Genomic DNA, 19,028 nt, shown 5'->3' on the forward strand with positions numbered 1-19,028 from the left:
TGTAGTTACATTATCAGTGTGATGGAGCATCAATTTTGGAATGATGTGATGCCCACATTCGTACTTGGGGTGCCATCAACTGATACATCTATTTCACAATGAATTCTCTCCCTCTTTCTTCCCCACTTCAATAAATTTTGGATCCTTGAGAAGTTGGATCGTGAATTGTTAACTCAAGGTTAGCATGACAACATTTCTAGAATTTATTAACTTCTTTTTCGAACATAGAAATTATATATATATATATATATATAATGAATTTTTTCATCTAATTTATTGTAGATAATAGCATATAATAAAGTTTTAGATTTTAAAATTTATAACTTTTCTTATTCTTTAAGAAAAAAGAAAATATATAAATTTGAATAATGTAGAAAATATTTTTGAATTTAAATATGATTTATTTATTTATTTTTAATCTTTGACTTTTTAATTTTTCATGTCATAGTCTTTTAAGTGTTGACTGATATAATCTTGAAAAGGAAACAAAGACAAGAACAATAATCTCGAAAAGGAAATAACAATAAAAACAACAAATGGTAGAAGAAACAATCATTTGGGGTACTCTTATGATGAGAAGATAACAAATTTTGATATAAAACTATATAAATATTTTTTCAAAAACTAAGCCTTGTGATGAGTAAAAAGGTTTATCTTAAAATATATAAGATGTTGATAACATCTAATCATATACTTTGCATTATATAAAGAGTGTCAATATTTAAAAGTGAGTCTACCATAGTATATCTCTTCTTGAAACCAAATGTTATAAATGAAGCTTTTCTAGTTTTATTTTATTTTATTTATTTATTTGTGGATTCAAACAAATACACTTTTGTAAACTCTCATATTGTTTTTTTTTTCATTAATTACTATGAGTATAGCATATATAATCTTGGCATAATGGAAATCTCAAGTATACAAGTGAGACAATTTGAAAATAGATACTATATGACTTTGTACTTTTATATTAAAATGATCATTACTAGAACTTAATTTGAAATTATTCTAATATTTCTAAAATTGGTAGATCTTAACAAAGAAAATGTTGCATAGTTACATTATTAAGTTATCATTTAACAAAAAATCTATAAAGTACTTGGACTAAACCCATTTATAAAATATCATTGAAGTTTATGACCAAGGACCTCCCCTAAAAGTACCGATCTCCTTAACACCCTTTTGACATGTATTGCGGATTAGCAAAAAGCAAAAAGGGTAATGAGTTTTCTTAACATGAAAGATACAAAAATTATCTAGCATAAGTTCATTTGCTTGAAGTTAATAATTTTGGTGTGATTCAAAATAAGTAGTAGGTGAGATTAATATATCTACGAAGCATGAAAGTATAACTAAAGCAAAATAATTTTATTACAATTTTTAAAAAAGTAAATAAAATTTTTAATTACAACTTTTATTCTTTATTTTCATAACATGTAATGATTAGACATCATAAAATTTTAAATTTTATTATTATTCAAATAATAGAAAATTGCAATTAAATAGTCACATTTGACTTAAATATAAAACTAAATTAAATAGTAAAATTGATGGAAGAATTAATCAAACATTCAAGCACGTAGTCTGAAAATGCATCTTTATTTCAATGTAAGACAAAAGCCACATGTCTTATTGAAATATCGTCTTATTTTGTTTTCTCATACGATAGACCTAACACCAAAAATTAAAAGCATGATAACCCATGGAGTAGACATGGTTTCTTTTGGATTATGCTTGTATGTGTTGGAAGAGAATGAGAGTGAGTACAAAATATACTGCGTCCCTCACCATATGAATTCCCCTTTATTGAGGGAATTCATAAGAGATTGACTTCCCTTTTATTGAGGGAATTCATAACAGATTGACACCTGTGAGGGGCATCCATTTACCCTAATATCATTAAAGTGGACCTACTTTATCCTAACAACATCTCATTTATGAGTGTGTCCTACTATTTACGTATTAGTTGACTTAGCTCTATTTCTATCTATCTATATATATACTAAGGTCCAAAATACAAAAGCAAGTAAAAGCAACTTAAATAATAAATTATCTTATTTTGATAATAAATTCTTGTAATATTATTTTTTTTACTAGAAAAAGGTCTAATGTATTTTTATAGGATTATGGAATAAAAGAAAAAATGAAAATTGTTTTCTAAAAATATTACATTCAACTTTGATTTCAAACAAACACACGTATAAACGCAACATATAGGAAAAAAGTTAAGAAATTGGCTAAAAACCAATGTTTTCAGAATTGGACCGATTATTGAATCAGAAAAGTTATCGGTTCACGGTTTATTGATTGGATCGGTGATCGAACCGCGATCGAATCGGTAATGTCATAAATATATATTTTATTATTTTATATATTATTAAAAATAAAAAAATTTAATAAATTCTATCTAAAGTTGAAATCATGGATTTTGTTTTGACAATTAACAAATAACTTTTAAACTTTATTTCATAATATAAAATTTTCTAAATGAGTTAAATTATGAAACCATTAAAACAATAAAAACCAACAATACCATAAATGGTCAGACATTACCCTTTTCACAGGATCTGGTCCTCAATCACAACTAAGGGTCTTCAAAAAGCCCGCGGCCTGCTTTAGGCCCAGCTCGGCCCGACATGCTAAAGCCCGACCCGTAGGCCCGCCCCTTTAATTTTTTTTTTAAAATAATATACTTTATTTTTATATATATATAACTAACTCAATTAATAAGCATAAAAAGAATGTAATTCAGTTGATTAGAACCTTAAAATTTAAGCATGAGGGGAGGGGTTCGAATCCCCCCCTCTCCTTTCCTTTTTTTGAAAGCCATTAAGGCTTATTTCAAAAAGCCCGTGGCCCGACCCGCCCCCCAGTTCGCTAGCCCGCGGGCCTAGCATTTTAGCATGGCCCGGCCCGTTGACCAGTTAACGGGCCCATAGGCCCTACCTGAGCTGGGCCGCGGGCCTCCTATTTACGGCCCGGCCCGCCCGTTAGAGACCCCTAATCACAGCTCCCACAGTGTGCATTGCTAATGGGAGGCCATCACACTGCACTATAACCTTATCCTTCAATTTCAACCTATATTTTTTAAGTGCATCTGATTTTCCTTTGAATTGCCACATGTGATCCATGGATGTTAATGGAGGCTGCATGAGATACAAATTGTGAGGGCCCACCATCATTCTTGCTTTGGGGGAGTCGGCTTGTGATGATGACCACCATCACCACTTACAGACTTCAGCTTTTCCTTTAACTTGAAATACCAGTCGATGTTGATGCCCCAGGTGCCATCCAACACCATCAAATAACCGACCGATTGGGGTGGTTTTCAACGGTAGAGAGGTTTCCAAATGCCGCGGCGGGGAATTGGGAAGAGGCGACGACAGGGAGGGTTGCCAGCTTGTAATGGCCGCCGATAGGTTATTTGGGTGTTGCTCGCCGCTAGCCCATCGACGGCGCGTCGGTGGCGGGCGGAGCAGTAGGCCGACAACTGCAGCTGGGGGAGGAGGGAGGATTCGGTTCACCGGTTGGACCGTCGGTTTAAACTGTCCGATCCTGGTTCAATGCTATTCCGTTCTAATTGACCGGATCGGACCGGAACCATGACCCGCCTACAGTCGGACCGGGAGGTCCGATTTTTTAAATCATATCCGGATTTATTTTAAAATCACGCTAAAAACGTTCAAATCACGTGTGTTTTGGTTTTTCCCTCTGCACTGCACTGCATCAGTGAGCTATCTAATCACCTTTTGTAAGCATTGACGTCATCATTTTAATCATTGTTTCCTTCTTCCAACAAAATTACAGGATGGAGACATATGTCTCTTTTCCTAGTTCCTATTTCCTACTGCTATATAAACAGAAATGGTCGACCTCATAACACTCATCGAACTCCCATGGCAACTAAGAAAATGGGTATGTTCAAGCCTCAGGTCCACCGGCCACATTTTGTGGGGACAGTCTTCTTACCGAACAAACCATGCATCCCCAGTAGCAGTCGGCCTTCATTTTCCGTAAGGCCATGGCCACAACCCCAGAAAAAATATAGGAATAATATCAGGGTTGGCTATTTCCCCAGCAACATTAAAGCAGTAGCAGTAGCAAGTGGAACCAAGACTTCCATTTCTGTCGAGGCAACTGCAGGAGTTACCCTGAAATCACCAAACTTGCTTGGTGGGTCACTCCTTTTAGAGCTTGTTAGTGCAGAGCTTGATCCTCGTAAGTATTTTGTCATTTAACTTATCAATTTTGTATATGAAATCGAGTAAAACTGAACTGCTGCAGTTTTCTGCAGTGACCATCCAATTGCAGGCCTTGTTTGGTTGCGGTGTTGTCACTTTCTTTTTTTTTCTTTTTTTAAATCAGTCAAGAAGATAAAATTTTAAGCAGAATGGAGAAAAAAAAAAAAAGGTGCATTACAGAGGCTAATAATGCAAGGGAGGATTTGAGTCTTCCTGACCATGTGTTTAATTACCCTAATGTTTTGTTTGTTTGCTGAGAAAATAAAGTAGAACACCCAAAAAAATATCTGAATTTTTTTATTTCCTACACTTTCTCGTCTTGAATTTTAAAATTGGGTGAATCATGAAACCATACATCAACCCCCCACCCAAAAAAAAAAGTAAGTTTTTAAAACTTTGTTTTTGACTTTTCAATTCAAGTGCAAAATAGGAAAAAAAATTACCCAACCCACCGTCCGCCTCTCCCTCCCCATCGAAACCGGCCGAGACCTTGCCGGCGTCAGCACCGGCCGCCACTCACAGCCCTCTCCGGCCGGCAGCCTCCCCTCTCTCTCTCTCTCTCTCCCTTTCCCCTCCCTCTTTCTTTCCCTTTCCTTTCCTTCTTTCTCTCTCTTCCCTTCCCTTTCCACATCACCACAGCCACCAATGCCAGCGACCCACTGCTGTTGCCCAGTCGGAGAGAGCCGTGCGCTCTCGGCGATGACGCCGGCAAGGTGGCGGCAGATTTGGGTCGGGAGGGAGAGGCAGGAGGGTAATTTTGGAAAAAAAAATAGAATTACTGTCTTAAGTGTACGAAAGGGCTTTTTTTTTTTTCCATTTTACGTTTAAATTGAAAAGTCAAAAACAAAGTTGCAGAAACTTGCTCGTAAATTTTAAACTTGATCCATGGAGCACTGATATTTTCATTAATGATTTTGCAAAGAGACGGGATCACAGAAGAAGCCAATTAACGCGAATGCGCACCTAGTAGGCCCAAAGGGTGCTATTTTGGAGGCAGAATTTGTGATTCCTGGTGACTTTGGGGAGATTGGTGCAGTTCTAGTGCAGAGTGAACACTCCAGTGAGATCTACCTCCAGCATATAATCCTCGATGGCCTCCCAAATGGTCCTATTAGATTCCACTGCTGTTCATGGATTGAACCCAAAGCTGATCATTCTGGGAAGAGGATTTTTTTCTCCAACAAGGTTAGCCACCATCTTCTACTCTTTTCATCAGATCGTAACTCGTAAGCATATCAATACTTCGCATTATTTACATGTAATTAAATAGGCAAGTTTTTGTTTCGATAGACTTGTTTTGGAAACCACTATCAAGGTAAATCTTTTAAAAATTTTTATATTTTATATAAACATTATTATAATATTTTAGTTTTCAACATGGGAAACAGGAACTGTACAAACAATGGATTCTATGGTTATTATCCTAGCTTTAGATAATATTTCATAATTTTATCAAGGATCGATAGGTAAGTATTCATTTGGATAGACATTTTAATTTTTTTTAAAATAAAAAGTAATAATAAATTTTATATAAAAAGTCATATAGGTTTTCTTTATGTTATTAAAAAACCTACATTTTTATAAAGTTTACATTCACGTAGTAAAAAATTTTTGACAAGTCAATTTTTTTAAACCGTCCCTAAAACCATTACATTTTCAATATAAGCCTTTGAAAATTTTCAATTAAATATAACATATAAAAATAAAAAGTTTTGTGGACGAAATTTTCTACTATCAAATAAATAAATTTTGACTTCTCATTTTAATGAAATAACTCATCTTTTTATTTACTTTTATAATCAACTAATTCTTGATAACATGACACTTTTTATATATATACCACCAACACACTGAACACTTTATCATAACACCCATCTTCAACCTATTTCTGAAGTCAACACTTAAGCATAGTAGAATCATTTCAACCGCATTTGCTTAACTCCATAAAATACATTCTATATCTTTTAGTAGTGGCATTCTAAAATTTGGACAATATATTGTAACATCAAATTAAAATTTTCACTTCATATACATTTTTTTCTTCTCTATTCAAAAACACTTTGATCCTACTAGCATCATGACTCAATATTGTTAATGTCAAGAGTCTTATTCACCCTTGTGAGAACTGTTACTCATTTTTGTTCATATTTAAGAGAAAAAGAACTTGATAGTTTGCGAGGCAATGATGAAGGAGAGCACAAGACCTCTAATAGGATCTATGATTATGATGTATATAATGATCTGGGTGACCCTAGCAAGCCTGAATTGGTGAGACCGGTGCTTGGTGATAGCAAACAATACCCATACCCTAGACGATGTGGAATTGGATGTCTACGGTATAAGACTGGTATGAAAGTTAGAATTGAACTTTCTCTTTTTTAATAAGGAGCTAATCAAATCTTAGGGTGTCCTACAATCATGTAGCGCAACAAATTTGAAAGATAAGAGTACAAATTTAAAATATTAATGCTCATATAATTATATTTATGTTTATAGAGAAATATGGAACTATTAAATTTTTTTATTATATTATTGAATTTCATTTGTAGAAACTACCAGTCTTTGGTTCCAATGTGAAACTATTGTTGTTGTCTAATGGTAGAAGCTCTTATGCTACTTATTATGCTATTAATTAAGCACATCAAATAACTAATGTGGATCAACAAATCATTTCTATCTCCATGATGAGATAAAGATTCAGACATACATCATTCATGCACATTCAAGATTTACAATTGATACAATATTAAAGTATCATTCCTAGCATCACACCCTAAGTTTAAACCCTTGACTAGACTCATTTCTTCATGCATTGTATGAGTTAAGAAACAAAGGCACATAGTGTGTTCTATTGTATTGATGTTTCCCTTCTCTCTTAGTAAAATTTCATGAGATTTCATATAGAATGTTATTGAGATACAGGGATTCTAAACCTCTCATTATTTTCCAGTTTTATAAGAAATTTTAATAACAAAATGAATCCTAAAAGGATCTTGTCATATATAAGGTTTCAAAATCAACAAAAATAAAAATAAAAAAAATCTTAGAGGATAAAGCTAAAGTATCGTAGCGGTATCTACTTAATAAAAGATTCAGACCATTGAATATATATGGTAACATTTAGGTCATTGAACAATACAAATAAATAAAAAATGGGATCAAGGTATAAGGGTACAAACAATAAGACGTAAAAATGTACAAGTGGCACCATCTGATTGGTTGTCATTTCGATAGATGCTAAAAAAGTAGTAATTAATTCCTGATCAGATGCTTATTCTAACTTATAATACAATGCTCAAAGCAATTGAGAGGAGGCACATGACAAAAATATTTAATCAGGAACTGTATCATTCTCATTTGATCGAATAAGAAATTACCATGATCCATGCAGATCCTCATTCAAAGACAAGGAGTAACAGCTTCTATGTGCCAAGGGATGAAAAATTCTCTGACGTGAAGGAGAAATCATTTAGAAGAAAGACAATAGTATGTGGGTGGCTCACGACAATTGCGCATTTAAACAGTCCAACAAATGGTGAATTTCTACATTCATCAGATATAGTCAAATTATACTATGAAGGAATCAACATGAGCAGTCCTGTGAATCGAGGATTTTGGCAACGGGTTTGGAACCTCCTGCTTAACGTTAAAGATGATTTCCTGAAATTTAAACCCCCTGCACTGTTTCTCAGTAAGAAAAAACCTTCAAACCCCCGCCTCCTCTCTTGATCTTTCTCACTTACAAACTGAAGTCATTTTGCATTTGCAGAGGACAAGTTTTCTTGGTTGTGGGATGAAGAATTCTCACGCCAAACTCTTGCCGGTGTTAACCCATGTAGTATAAAGTTGGTTTCGGTATGATAAGCAACTTCTTTTGATCATATATTAATACGAGGCATTGGTCTGCTTGTTATACGTTTATGATTTATTCTTAATGAATAACTTAAATATTTAGTGCAAACAGTACCTCAATGGGATAGCAAAGGTATATATATATGGTTTTCATTTATTTCATAAGTTAGTATTTTTATTTTTTTATTTTTATTTTTTTGCCATTTTGCCAAAAGCCACACAGTTGTCTGCCGGAGGTTAACAAATCTTGTTAGATTATGAAGCCAAAATTAATCTTATTATTCTATGCAAGAGATGTTTGGGGTCTAGTTCTCCACTAAGCTCATAGGATTTTAGCTGGCGGATCAAAGCATAGGTTTTTAACGAGGCAGTGACCTTAGGAAAATTTTTTGATGTATCAAATAATGAGTTTACCCTTATTGTGTTTTTAACCCTCTTATGATTTAGAATTTCGTTTAACAGTGTGCTGCATTTAAGAGGAAAGGAAGAATTTTCATCATTGCAACCTTTCTCTTTCATTTGATTTGTGGATTTTTAAGTGTTGATATACTTTATGGATGTGAAGTTCACATTAATTGTTGAACCATGTTAAAAATTTCTTATGTTTTCTTTATTTCTCCTTGTGTGTGTGATTTGGGTAACAAACCCATCACTTTGCATCTATGCATATAGATATAAACATCAATAAGAGGCAGTGAACATTAATAAGATTGTACACAAATGATACTCCATGATATTATAATCCATAAAATCGTGCAGGAGTGGCCATTAAAGAGCACACTAGACCCTGATGTCTATGGTCCTCCTGAGTCGGCAATCACCACAGAGTTGGTCGAGCGAGAGATAAAAGCCTTCATGACTATTGACGTGGTACCTACTTTTCTCCTTCTCTTTCTCTCTCTCCTTTATCAATCTCCCAAGAATTAAGTTGTCTAAATTTGGGAACATGAAAGCAGGCATTAGAACAAAAGAAACTATTCATCATAGATTACCACGACTTGTTTTTACCATATGTGAGCAAAGTGAGGCAGATGGAAGGGACAACACTGTATGGTTCCCGGGCACTTTTTTTCCTAACCCCTGATGGCACCTTGAAGCCTCTAGCCATCGAGCTCACTCGCCCACCAATAGAGGGGAAGCCACAGTGGAAGCAAGTTTTCACTCCCACATCGGAATCTACAGGTCGCTGGCTTTGGAGGTTCGCCAAAGTCCATTTCCTTGCTCATGACTCCGGTTATCATCAGCTTGTTAGTCACTGGTACATGCCATTGCCTTTGATTTCGTTTTTTTGAGTAATAGGTTTTTATTTTGCCAGACCTGTCAAACTGATTCCTCGGATTTGCTGGACGAAGAGTTGGACAACTTTATGAATGCCAATCAAATAGCTTTGTTCAATGTTGTAGGTTGAGAACTCATTGTGTAACAGAACCTTACATAATTGCAACAAATCGGCAACTCAGTGTAATGCACCCCATCTACAGACTATTGCATCCTCATTTCCGGTACACAATGCATATCAATGCTCTTGCTCGAGAAAGTCTCATCAATGCCGATGGGATCATTGAGACTTCATTCTCACCCGGCAAGTATTCTGTGGAGCTTAGCTCAGTAGCTTATGACCAGCAGTGGCGGTTTGATAAGGAAGCCCTGCCGGCAGACCTAATAAACAGGTATGATTTGAAAAGCATAATAATGGATGATGTAAATCAAAGCCCCATTTATACTTATTGAAATTATGTGTTACGCCCCAACTAGTATACTAGTTCATGGCTTAAATTCGAAGTCCTTATTTCTTGTTACTAAGTTCTCTCTTGCTCATGGTTTCCCTCTCAATTTTGCATTACGCTCTCAGTTGGTAATTGCCTCTTGAGTAAATGTTGGTACCTTGACATACAATGCCGATTGATATCCAAACCCCCTTAAATTTTATTTTTGAATTTCTCTCAAAAGAGATGCACTTCTACGCTTGCCAGCAAACCTAATAAACAGGTATGATCTGATAAGTATGGTAATGGATGATGTAAATCAAAGTGCCCCATAAATACTTATTGAAGTGTAGAGGGCTAGTTAATATATAGTTGCTGGAAAGTGCCCTGGCTGACTCTTTGGTTTCGTAATTGCCAGGGGCATTGCTGTTGAGGATCCAGATGCTCCCCATGGCCTAAAGCTACTGATCGAAGACTATCCTTTTGCCAATGATGGTCTAGTCCTTTGGGATGCCTTAAAACAATGGGTTGCAGACTATGTCAACTACTACTACAAGGATGCGAACATGGTACAGTCTGATCCAGAGCTCCAAGCATGGTGGACGGAAATCCAAACCAAAGGTCATGAGGATAAAAAAGATGAACCATGGTGGCCAAACCTCCAAACACCCAACGACCTCATTGGAATTATCACAACAATAACTTGGGTGGCCTCTGGTCACCATTCCGCAGTCAACTTTGGACAATATGCTTTTGCTGGTTACTTCCCCAATAGGCCTTCCATTGCTAGAACCAATATGCCCTGTGAAGAACCAACAGAAGAAGGATGGCAACGATTTTTAGACAATCCCAATTCTGAACTCTTGGCATGCTTCCCTTCAAAGCTACAGGCAACAAGGATTATGGCCACTTTAGATCTGTTATCCGAGCATTCCTCAGATGAGGAGTACCTAGGAAAGGATAGGAAGTTAACATGGGATGAAGAACCGGTTATAAAGGAAGCATTTAACCGGTTTTCTGCAAAGTTAGAGGAACTGGAAAGAACTATTGATGATAGGAATAAAGACAACAGTTTGAAGAACAGAAATGGAGCTGGGGTGGTTCCATATGAGCTCTTGAAGGGAGTTCCATACAGCATCTCCATTTGAAGCTATAATATGTCGATGTAACTTTGGGAATGAAGTTTCAAATCCATTGTATGGTAGAGATAATAACTGATGTAACATCCATGAGACATTGGACTGATAGTAAGTCATGAGTAAATGCAAGGGAATCTGATGATACGGAGTCAACAATAATTTCATCTTCGAACGGATTTAAGAAAAGCCTCTAGTCATAGCTGCGCATTCATCTCTAGATAAGGTGAATGTAAGTGAATCAGATCTGGGCTGAATGTAAATTCCTCTTTAACCAACGGTGGTAGCTGCAGCCAATCTGTTGCTGTTAGTATTCAGTACTAGAAATCTCTTAGCATGGTGATTAGGAGATGAATCATGGAAGTGATTATAATTTAAAATAAAGATGGTCACATGGTAAAAGTAAAAAAAAAAAATATAAAAATTGTTCTACACCTTTAGATTTGGCAATACTTCCATTTCTTTATATTTAAGTTAAAAAATGAGAAATAAAAATTGATCCTATTTGTTTATATCTATTTTTATTTTTTATTTTTATACCTTTATTGAATAGTTTTTTACCGTTCACATTCCTAACTAGTTTAAAGCTCACTATAATTGATCTAATAAAGTTTTTTTTTTTTTTTTAACTATAGTTTAAGTTTTTGTAGGTTAGTAGCAACATGTAGTTTAGGCTCATGCTTTGAGGAGTATCGCTAATTTTCAAACCTTTGTTATATTGAACAGTTGAAGTGTATTCATAGGTTTCACCTTGTTTGTTGTTCAATCGTTTGTAGTGATGTCTCGTTTGAATGAACCAGACTCCAACAAAGGATGAAAATATCGTGATATGTCAACGATTTTTCGTCAAAATATTGCTCATCAAAGGGCCTTGACATGATACATGGCAATCACTAGATTTTTTGGTTCTTTTCTTCATTTTTCATCGATATATCAATGATATTATGATATTTTAGCGATGATATTCCAATATTTTAGTGATATTTTGACTTTACCATTGAAAAATCAATGATCTATTGATGTCATGTATAAACTTACATGAAGATCCAACCCAAACCTTGGTCTTATTGATGAATTACAAGGCCCTCACCAATAGGCTACTCATCCTTATATTTCACGAGTTGCATATATATATATTCTTTTACATTCTTTAATATATCCAAAATAAATACATTATATCCTTCAATATATATCAATTTATTTACTAAAATAATTTAATGTGTATCATTATTTTTTTCAATCATTTTTAGAGTTTTTCTCTACATTTCTAAGGTTTTTTTTAATAATCAATTTTCACCTATCGATATTTTATATCAAAATATCCATCGATATTTTTTGATATATCTTGATATATCCATAAAATCAAGTTACTAATATATTCGTCAAAACCAATATTTTCATCTTTGACTCCAAGTTTAGAGTAGCTTTTATCATCTATTTCTTAATTAAAGGAGAGTTTTTTTTTAATTTTATTTTTAAAGCATAATAAAGTGTTGAGGTTTGAAAATAAACGTAGTTAAATTTGACGTCACACTCTCTTCATCATCATTGGTGATGCTTTTGCCCTTAGTAGTATCATCTTTCAGTTATTTAATAGACATGTTTTCACTTACATTTGTTTTTATAACAAACTTTATGTCATATGCTCATGTAACTGACTCCCAAATGTGTAGGGTTGCATCCCTTGGAGGATGGACAAAAGACCCCAATGTATGCCTTGTATTTACATCTCCATAAGCTGAAACCTCTGATAATCTATCCCTATACTAAAGGCTTAAGGAACACCAATGATTGATGTAGTCAACAATCGACTCGTCTTTCCATTGCTTAGTATTGATAAAATCTATTATGCTTATAGTTCATTAGGTGCTATAGAACCAATTAAGTAATTCACACTTCATTTGGTCTCAATTATCAATGCACTCGAGTGCAAGGTTGATGTACCAATAATAAAAAACATTCCCTTAGAGGGATTGAATGAATTGTTTAACCACCGAGGGTCACCCTCTATACCTGCATTGTTGTAAGTTTCGAAGAAATGGGCAACATGTTGCTTTGGATTTCCTTTTCCATCAAATGACTGAAACTTTGGAGATTTGTAATACATAGACATACGTAGATTATCAATCCTCTTGGTGTAAGGTTTAGAGTACATGAGTGTACTTTGTGAGAGTTTCATATCCTAAAATTGTTGGATAGATAGTGATGCCACTTAAGCAAATTCAGTGGTTTGCATCGACTTATACTTATGTGGTGCATCATCTAGAGACACAATCTTCGTAGAGTAAGTCCTTGACTTGACTCAACTGTATTTTATGTCTATGCATTGACCTTGTTTATAAGGGAGACTATTTGTAAATATTTCTTTTCGACGGTTTTAGTGAGTTTGGTGATGGCATGAGTCATCTTAACTAATTGTTTTTTCTACGAATATAGCGCTCGTTGTCATTACTGGCATAGTCATTAAAAAAAAAAAAAAGTTAGATGATCTTAGTTTATCCTCAAGTGTAGATGATGTTGATGACATACAATCATATGTTTTGCATTGTATCAAGAGTATTAATATATGAAAGTGAGTCTACCATCCTATGTCTCTTCTTGAAACCAAATGTCATTAATCATGCTTTTCAAGTTTAAAATTTTTATTGAGGGCTCAAATAAATACACCCTTCTAAACTCTCACATTGTTTTCTTTTTTATTAGTTACTTTGAGTATGACATATATAATCTCAACATAATAAAAGGCTCAAATATATAAGTGAGACTAACTTTTTAAAAAAAAAAAAGATATGGTACGTGTAACTTGGTACTTCTATATTAAAATGATCATTGATAGAACTTAACTTAAAAATATTTCTAATATTCCTAAAATTGATGGATCTTATGAAAGATAATGTTGCATTGTTACATTATTAAGCTATCATTTAATAATTGAAAAAACTTACTTGACCATCAATGTATATAAAGTACTTTACTTGGACTAAGCCCCATTATATAATAACATTAATTTATTAATTAACATAAAATTTCAGGTTATTAAGTAATAAGTACCTTAACAACTTTTTGACATGTGTTAGTTATTAGCAAAAGTTAAAAGGATAAAGAGTTTTCTTAACATGAAAGATATAAAATCTATCTATCACAAGTTCATTTGTCTAAATAGTAAAAATGATGATAGAATTATAATGCATTTGAAAGTGATTTTAGAAAACATTTTTTAACATTTTTAATCCTTAAATAATAAAAAATTTCAAGTATTAAAAAAAATTTCAAATATTAAAAAAATTAAAAAAAAAAATTAAGTATTAAAAAAATTTCTAAAATAATTACCAAAAAAACTCTTAATCAAATATAGTCTTAAAACACCTCATTATCTCAATGTAAGATAGTCACATGTCTCATTGAAATATCGTCTTACTTTTTCTCTCCTTCACACCCCTAATACAACAAAAATCAAAAGCATGATCATCCATAGAATACGTACACGTGGGTTATTTGGGATCACTCTTATATTTGTTGGATTTTAAGAAAATGAGAGTAAGCTATGTGTTTCGATTTTTCCCTCTGCACTGCATCAGTGAGCTACGTAACCACCTTTTGTTTGCACTGCGTCATCAACCAACTTTGTGTTAAATATTTTGAATAAAATGTTTATATGTTATCATTTTTAGTCATTAAATATATCATTTTAAAACTGTCAATAAATATAATATTTATGCAATAAAATAATTTTAATAATTATTTATTAAATTAATGGAAATGATTCAACGTATGAAATTTATTTCGTTCTTCCCACAAAAATACAGGAAGGAGACATATGTCTCTCTTCCTAGTTCCTACTGATATATAAACAGAAAGGGTTGACATCATAACACTCATCTCTAGCCAGGAAACCATTCCAAGTCCCATGGCAACTAAGAAAATGGGTATGTTCGAGCCTCAGGTCCAGCGGCCACACCTTGTGGGGACATTCTTCTTACTGAACAACCCAGTAAGAAGTTGGCCTTTCATTTTCCGTAAGGCCATGGCCACGATCCAGAAAAAGTACAGGAATGGGTTGGCTATCTCCCTAGCAACATTAAAGCAGTAGGAAGTGGAACCGACATTTCCACTTTTCTATCTTGAATGTGTACAAAAATATCATCCATCTTTAATTTTGACCACAACTTTTTTCATGTAAGGTTGAACTTGGCCTCGCAATCATAGCTTAATTTTGTGTGTGACTATATAATTAAAATTAATTAAAATTTTATATATTTTAAAATTATTTATCTTTTATATAAAAGAGTTAAAATAAATAAAATAATATAAAAAAATAATTTATTAATTTTAAATTTATTTTTTATTTTTTTTATTTTTTCTTTCTATTTTTTTATATTTTCTTTTCTCTTATTTTTCCTTCAAATATTTCCAAAGCCAAATATAATCAAAGAATAGAAAGATATTATTTATGGAGGAATTATAATCACATATATACCCAAATATGGAAGGTGTTAAAAGTCAATCCTCTGATAGCAATGTGTAGTGACATTATCGATGCCATAAAGCATACCATTAATTTTGGACGGAGGTGATGCCCACATTCTTGCTTGCAAACTATCTCACAATATTACCCCGGATTCTCAAAACCCTACCTTCATTTTAGATATAATAATAAAAAATTGTATATAATAAAATTTATTTAAGGATTTTTAAATTTTTTATTCTTTACATAAAATAAACAAGAAAAAAATAACTTTGAAACATGTACTAAGAAAATTTTATTGAATTAAAGTACAATTTTTATTTTCCTTTCATTTTTTTTATCCTCTCAATTTTTTTTATATCCGTTTCCTTTTTCCTTCATTTTCTCCCAAATAAACAAAAACCAAGAAAAAACTACTTAAATTTATTCTCATAAAATTATTTAATTTTAAAAACAAAATCTCAAAAATCTATATTTGATAAAAAAATCTGTCAAATATATTTTCTAAATTGAAAAACTATTTTCTATTTTTAAAAAAGAAAAAAAAACTATTTTTAAAATAGTCACAAAATTAATAAGACTTATTTTCTTATTTTATTTGTTATAAAAAAAATGAAAATAAAATACAACAACTTCTTATGATTAATTACTATTTATTTCATTGTATACACATGTTCATCATAAGTAATATATTCAACCCACTTTTATTTTTATAAGCCTAGGAGTTTCAAAATCAATATAAATTCCAATTATACAAATTACTGTTTGATTACCACTTTTTAAATATTTTTATTTTTCAAAAAAGAGAAGCATGAAGTTCATTGATGTGGACATAATTATAGATTAAAAAACCATTTAGTATGGAGTCTATATCATATGCATGAATGAGATGTGATTGAGTTCTTCCTTTATGCCATGCACTATCTGGGAGATTGCCCCAAGGAGTAGTCCACCTGATGTTTAAACAACTTGCTACTGCCTTCCCTACCACTTTTCCAATTTTTATGTCTAAGTCCATTTTCAATCCTTTTTTTTTCTTTAAAATTATCACTGTTTAGTCTTACATATCTAAATAAATATTTATCCAGTAACGTGCTTAAATTTGATTGTAACAATTAAGATCAAAGGAAGTAAATTATGTCAAACTAGTGCATAACTAAGGCAAGATTATAACCCTATTCTAAAGTATCAACAATTTTATTTAGAAACTCAATTATGAATAACAATTTTTTGTTTTATAGTTTAGGGTAAGATGAAATGAAAAACAATTGAGATTTATTCTTAAAATGACCATATTCTCCACATCTCCTTTAATCTTAGAAGTTCATACAAAATAAATAAATGCGTTTGAACTTACTCTGAAAAATTTTTCTTTAAGATAACAAATTCTTAAAAATCTAATTGTAGCTTTAAAAAATTGTCAAACATATTTTTTAAGTTGGAAAATAATTTTTTATTTTTTAAAAAATAAAATCATTTTAAAAATATTTGTTTTATGAAACATATTTTTAAAATTGAAATTTTGCATGTTTTTTTTAATCATTTTCTAACCATTCAAGCCTCATGATGGCCAATATGATGCAAAGATGAAATTTCGAAAATCTAAAGGATGGAAGCAATATTGGGGGAAATTCAATCACATATATACCCAAGTATAAAATTTGTTAAAAGTGGCCCTATAATAGCAATGAGTGTAGTTACATTATCGGTGTGATGGAGAATCAATTTTGGACCGAGGTGATTCTGACATTCACTTGGGATGCCATCAACTAGTCAAATAAATACACCTATTTCACATTGAATTCTCTCTCTTCCTCACTTCAATAAATTTTGGATACTTGTCAAGGTTAACATGACAACATTTCTAGAATTTATGAACTTATTTTTCGAACATAGAAATTATAAAAATAAAAAAATCGAATTCTTTTATATAATTTATTGTAGATAATAGCATATGATAAAGTTTATTTAAAGATTTTAAAATTTTATTACTTAATTTTATCATCCTTTAAAAAAAAAGAAAGATACTAATTTGAATCATGTAGAAAGAAAGATACTAATTTGAATCATGTAGAAAAATTTGTTGAATTTAAATATAATTTTTTATTTTCTTTTAATCTTTTACTTTTAACTTTTCATACCGTAGTGTTATCTATTAATTAGTTGACATAGTCTCAAAAAGGAAACAGGAACAAGAACGACAAATGGTAGAAAAAGGAATCATTTGAAAATAACCCTATGATGAGAAGATGACAAATTTTGATAAAAAGGTATATAAATCTTTTTTCAAAGTTTCAATATTTAAAAGTAAGTCTACCATCCTATGTCTCTTTCTTGAAACCTAATGTCATAAATCAAGCTTTTCAAGCTTTTTTTTTTCTTTGTCGAAGATTCAAATAAATACACCTTTCTAAACTCTCATATTGTCTTCTTTTTATTAGTTACTTTGAATGTAGCATATATAATCTTGACATAATGGAAAGCTCAAGTATATTAGTGAGACTAGCTAAATTATATTTTGAAAATAGATACAGTATAACTTTGTACCTTTATATTAAAATGATCATTAATAGAACTTAATTTGAAAATATTATAATATTCCTAAAATTGATAGATCTTAACAAAGAAAATGTTGCATAGTTACATTATTAAGTTCTTAAGTTCTCATTTATCAAAAAAAACTTGACCATCAATGTATATAGAGCACTTTACTCGGACTATGCCCAATTATAAACATTGATGAAATTTATGACCCATAACCTCCCCTAAATTAGATCTTTGATGTCTCATTAATTTATTAATTTACATAAAAATTTTAGTTACCAAGTAATGAGCTCCTTAACAACTTTTTGACATGCACTATTTGTAGGGACCCCTCCCCTGGGGAAACACGTGGCACGCGGCTCATGGTGACGCGTGGCACGTGCTATCAGCCGGACCATCATCATCCGGATTCCCCTACGGATATGTATGGTGCGGCTATCCTGTCCGGAACCCCCCAAGGAAAGACAAACAACGTTTCAGCTTCTCCTATTCAAGGAAGAGCAAACGACGCTGGCAGAGCGTAGACACCCGGATAGTCTCCACAAACACATCCGGATATTCAGCATGATCCATCCGGATATAAATCGTCTGGATGGTCAATTAAAGTAAAGCGAGTCTTACACGCAATCACAACAAGCAGCCATGACCCACATCCCATCACCTGCAGAATGAGAAGACAAGAGGAAGTGACAGCAAGTCACTTCCCACGATCATTCTACATAATCGCTTCCCACGATCTCTGACAGCCGCATCACCTACCATGGTCTCTGACAGCCATTCGTAGGATGATAGTGCTCCTACTAACACCTATTGTCATCATCACAACAGAAAATATCTCCCCACCATTAATGAGAGGAACAATACCCCTGAAGCTGTATATATATGACTTCACACGAAGAAGAAAGGGATGATCTCCTGGTAACCTCTTGATACCTAGTAAAAGGCCAACTGCCTCATATATCTTATTCTCTTACCATGGCTAACAACATCATCGGAGGGTGCATCCGGACACCCTGTCCGGATGCCTTTTTGCAGGTACAACCACTGAATCAAGAACCCCTTGTGTGTTGAGAATCGCGTGTCC

At 32.8% G+C, this 19,028-nt stretch overlaps 1 protein-coding gene across 2 annotated transcripts; it reads left to right on the forward strand.

Moving 5' to 3' along the window:
- Nucleotides 1-3,837: 3,837 nt before the first annotated feature.
- On the forward strand, nucleotides 3,838-11,082 carry LOC100251934 (linoleate 13S-lipoxygenase 2-1, chloroplastic). 2 transcript variants are annotated; one of them, XM_019220630.2, is made up of 6 exons: nucleotides 3,838-4,218; nucleotides 5,164-5,426; nucleotides 8,853-8,963; nucleotides 9,047-9,351; nucleotides 9,497-9,763; nucleotides 10,218-11,082. In XM_019220630.2, exons 1-6 carry the CDS (start codon nucleotides 3,897-3,899, stop codon nucleotides 10,945-10,947), a joined length of 1,998 nt encoding a protein of 665 aa, XP_019076175.1. In that variant the 5' UTR covers nucleotides 3,838-3,896; the 3' UTR covers nucleotides 10,948-11,082. The 2 variants fall into 2 exon arrangements, with proteins under 2 accessions (XP_019076175.1, XP_019076176.1); XM_019220631.2 differs by lacking the exons at nucleotides 3,838-4,218; nucleotides 5,164-5,426 and adding exons at nucleotides 7,723-7,932; nucleotides 8,011-8,096 and having other exon boundaries at nucleotides 9,050-9,351.
- Nucleotides 11,083-19,028: the final 7,946 nt, after the last annotated feature.

The sequence above is a fragment of the Vitis vinifera genome, chromosome 6 (genome assembly GCF_030704535.1).
Source record: "Vitis vinifera cultivar Pinot Noir 40024 chromosome 6, ASM3070453v1".
In the NCBI taxonomy this organism is placed as follows: domain Eukaryota; kingdom Viridiplantae; phylum Streptophyta; class Magnoliopsida; order Vitales; family Vitaceae; genus Vitis; species Vitis vinifera.

Bases quoted from the DNA above. Each gene is read 5' to 3' on its own strand.
- LOC100251934 (XM_019220630.2), top strand. From the start codon at position 3,897: ATGGCAACTAAGAAAATGGGTATGTTCAAGCCTCAGGTCCACCGGCCA. The intron at 4,219-5,163 runs GTAAGTATTTTG...GATTTTGCAAAG, and splicing joins TAGTGCAGAGCTTGATCCTC to AGACGGGATCACAGAAGAAG. The intron at 8,964-9,046 runs GTACCTACTTTT...GGAACATGAAAG, and splicing joins CCTTCATGACTATTGACGTG to CAGGCATTAGAACAAAAGAA.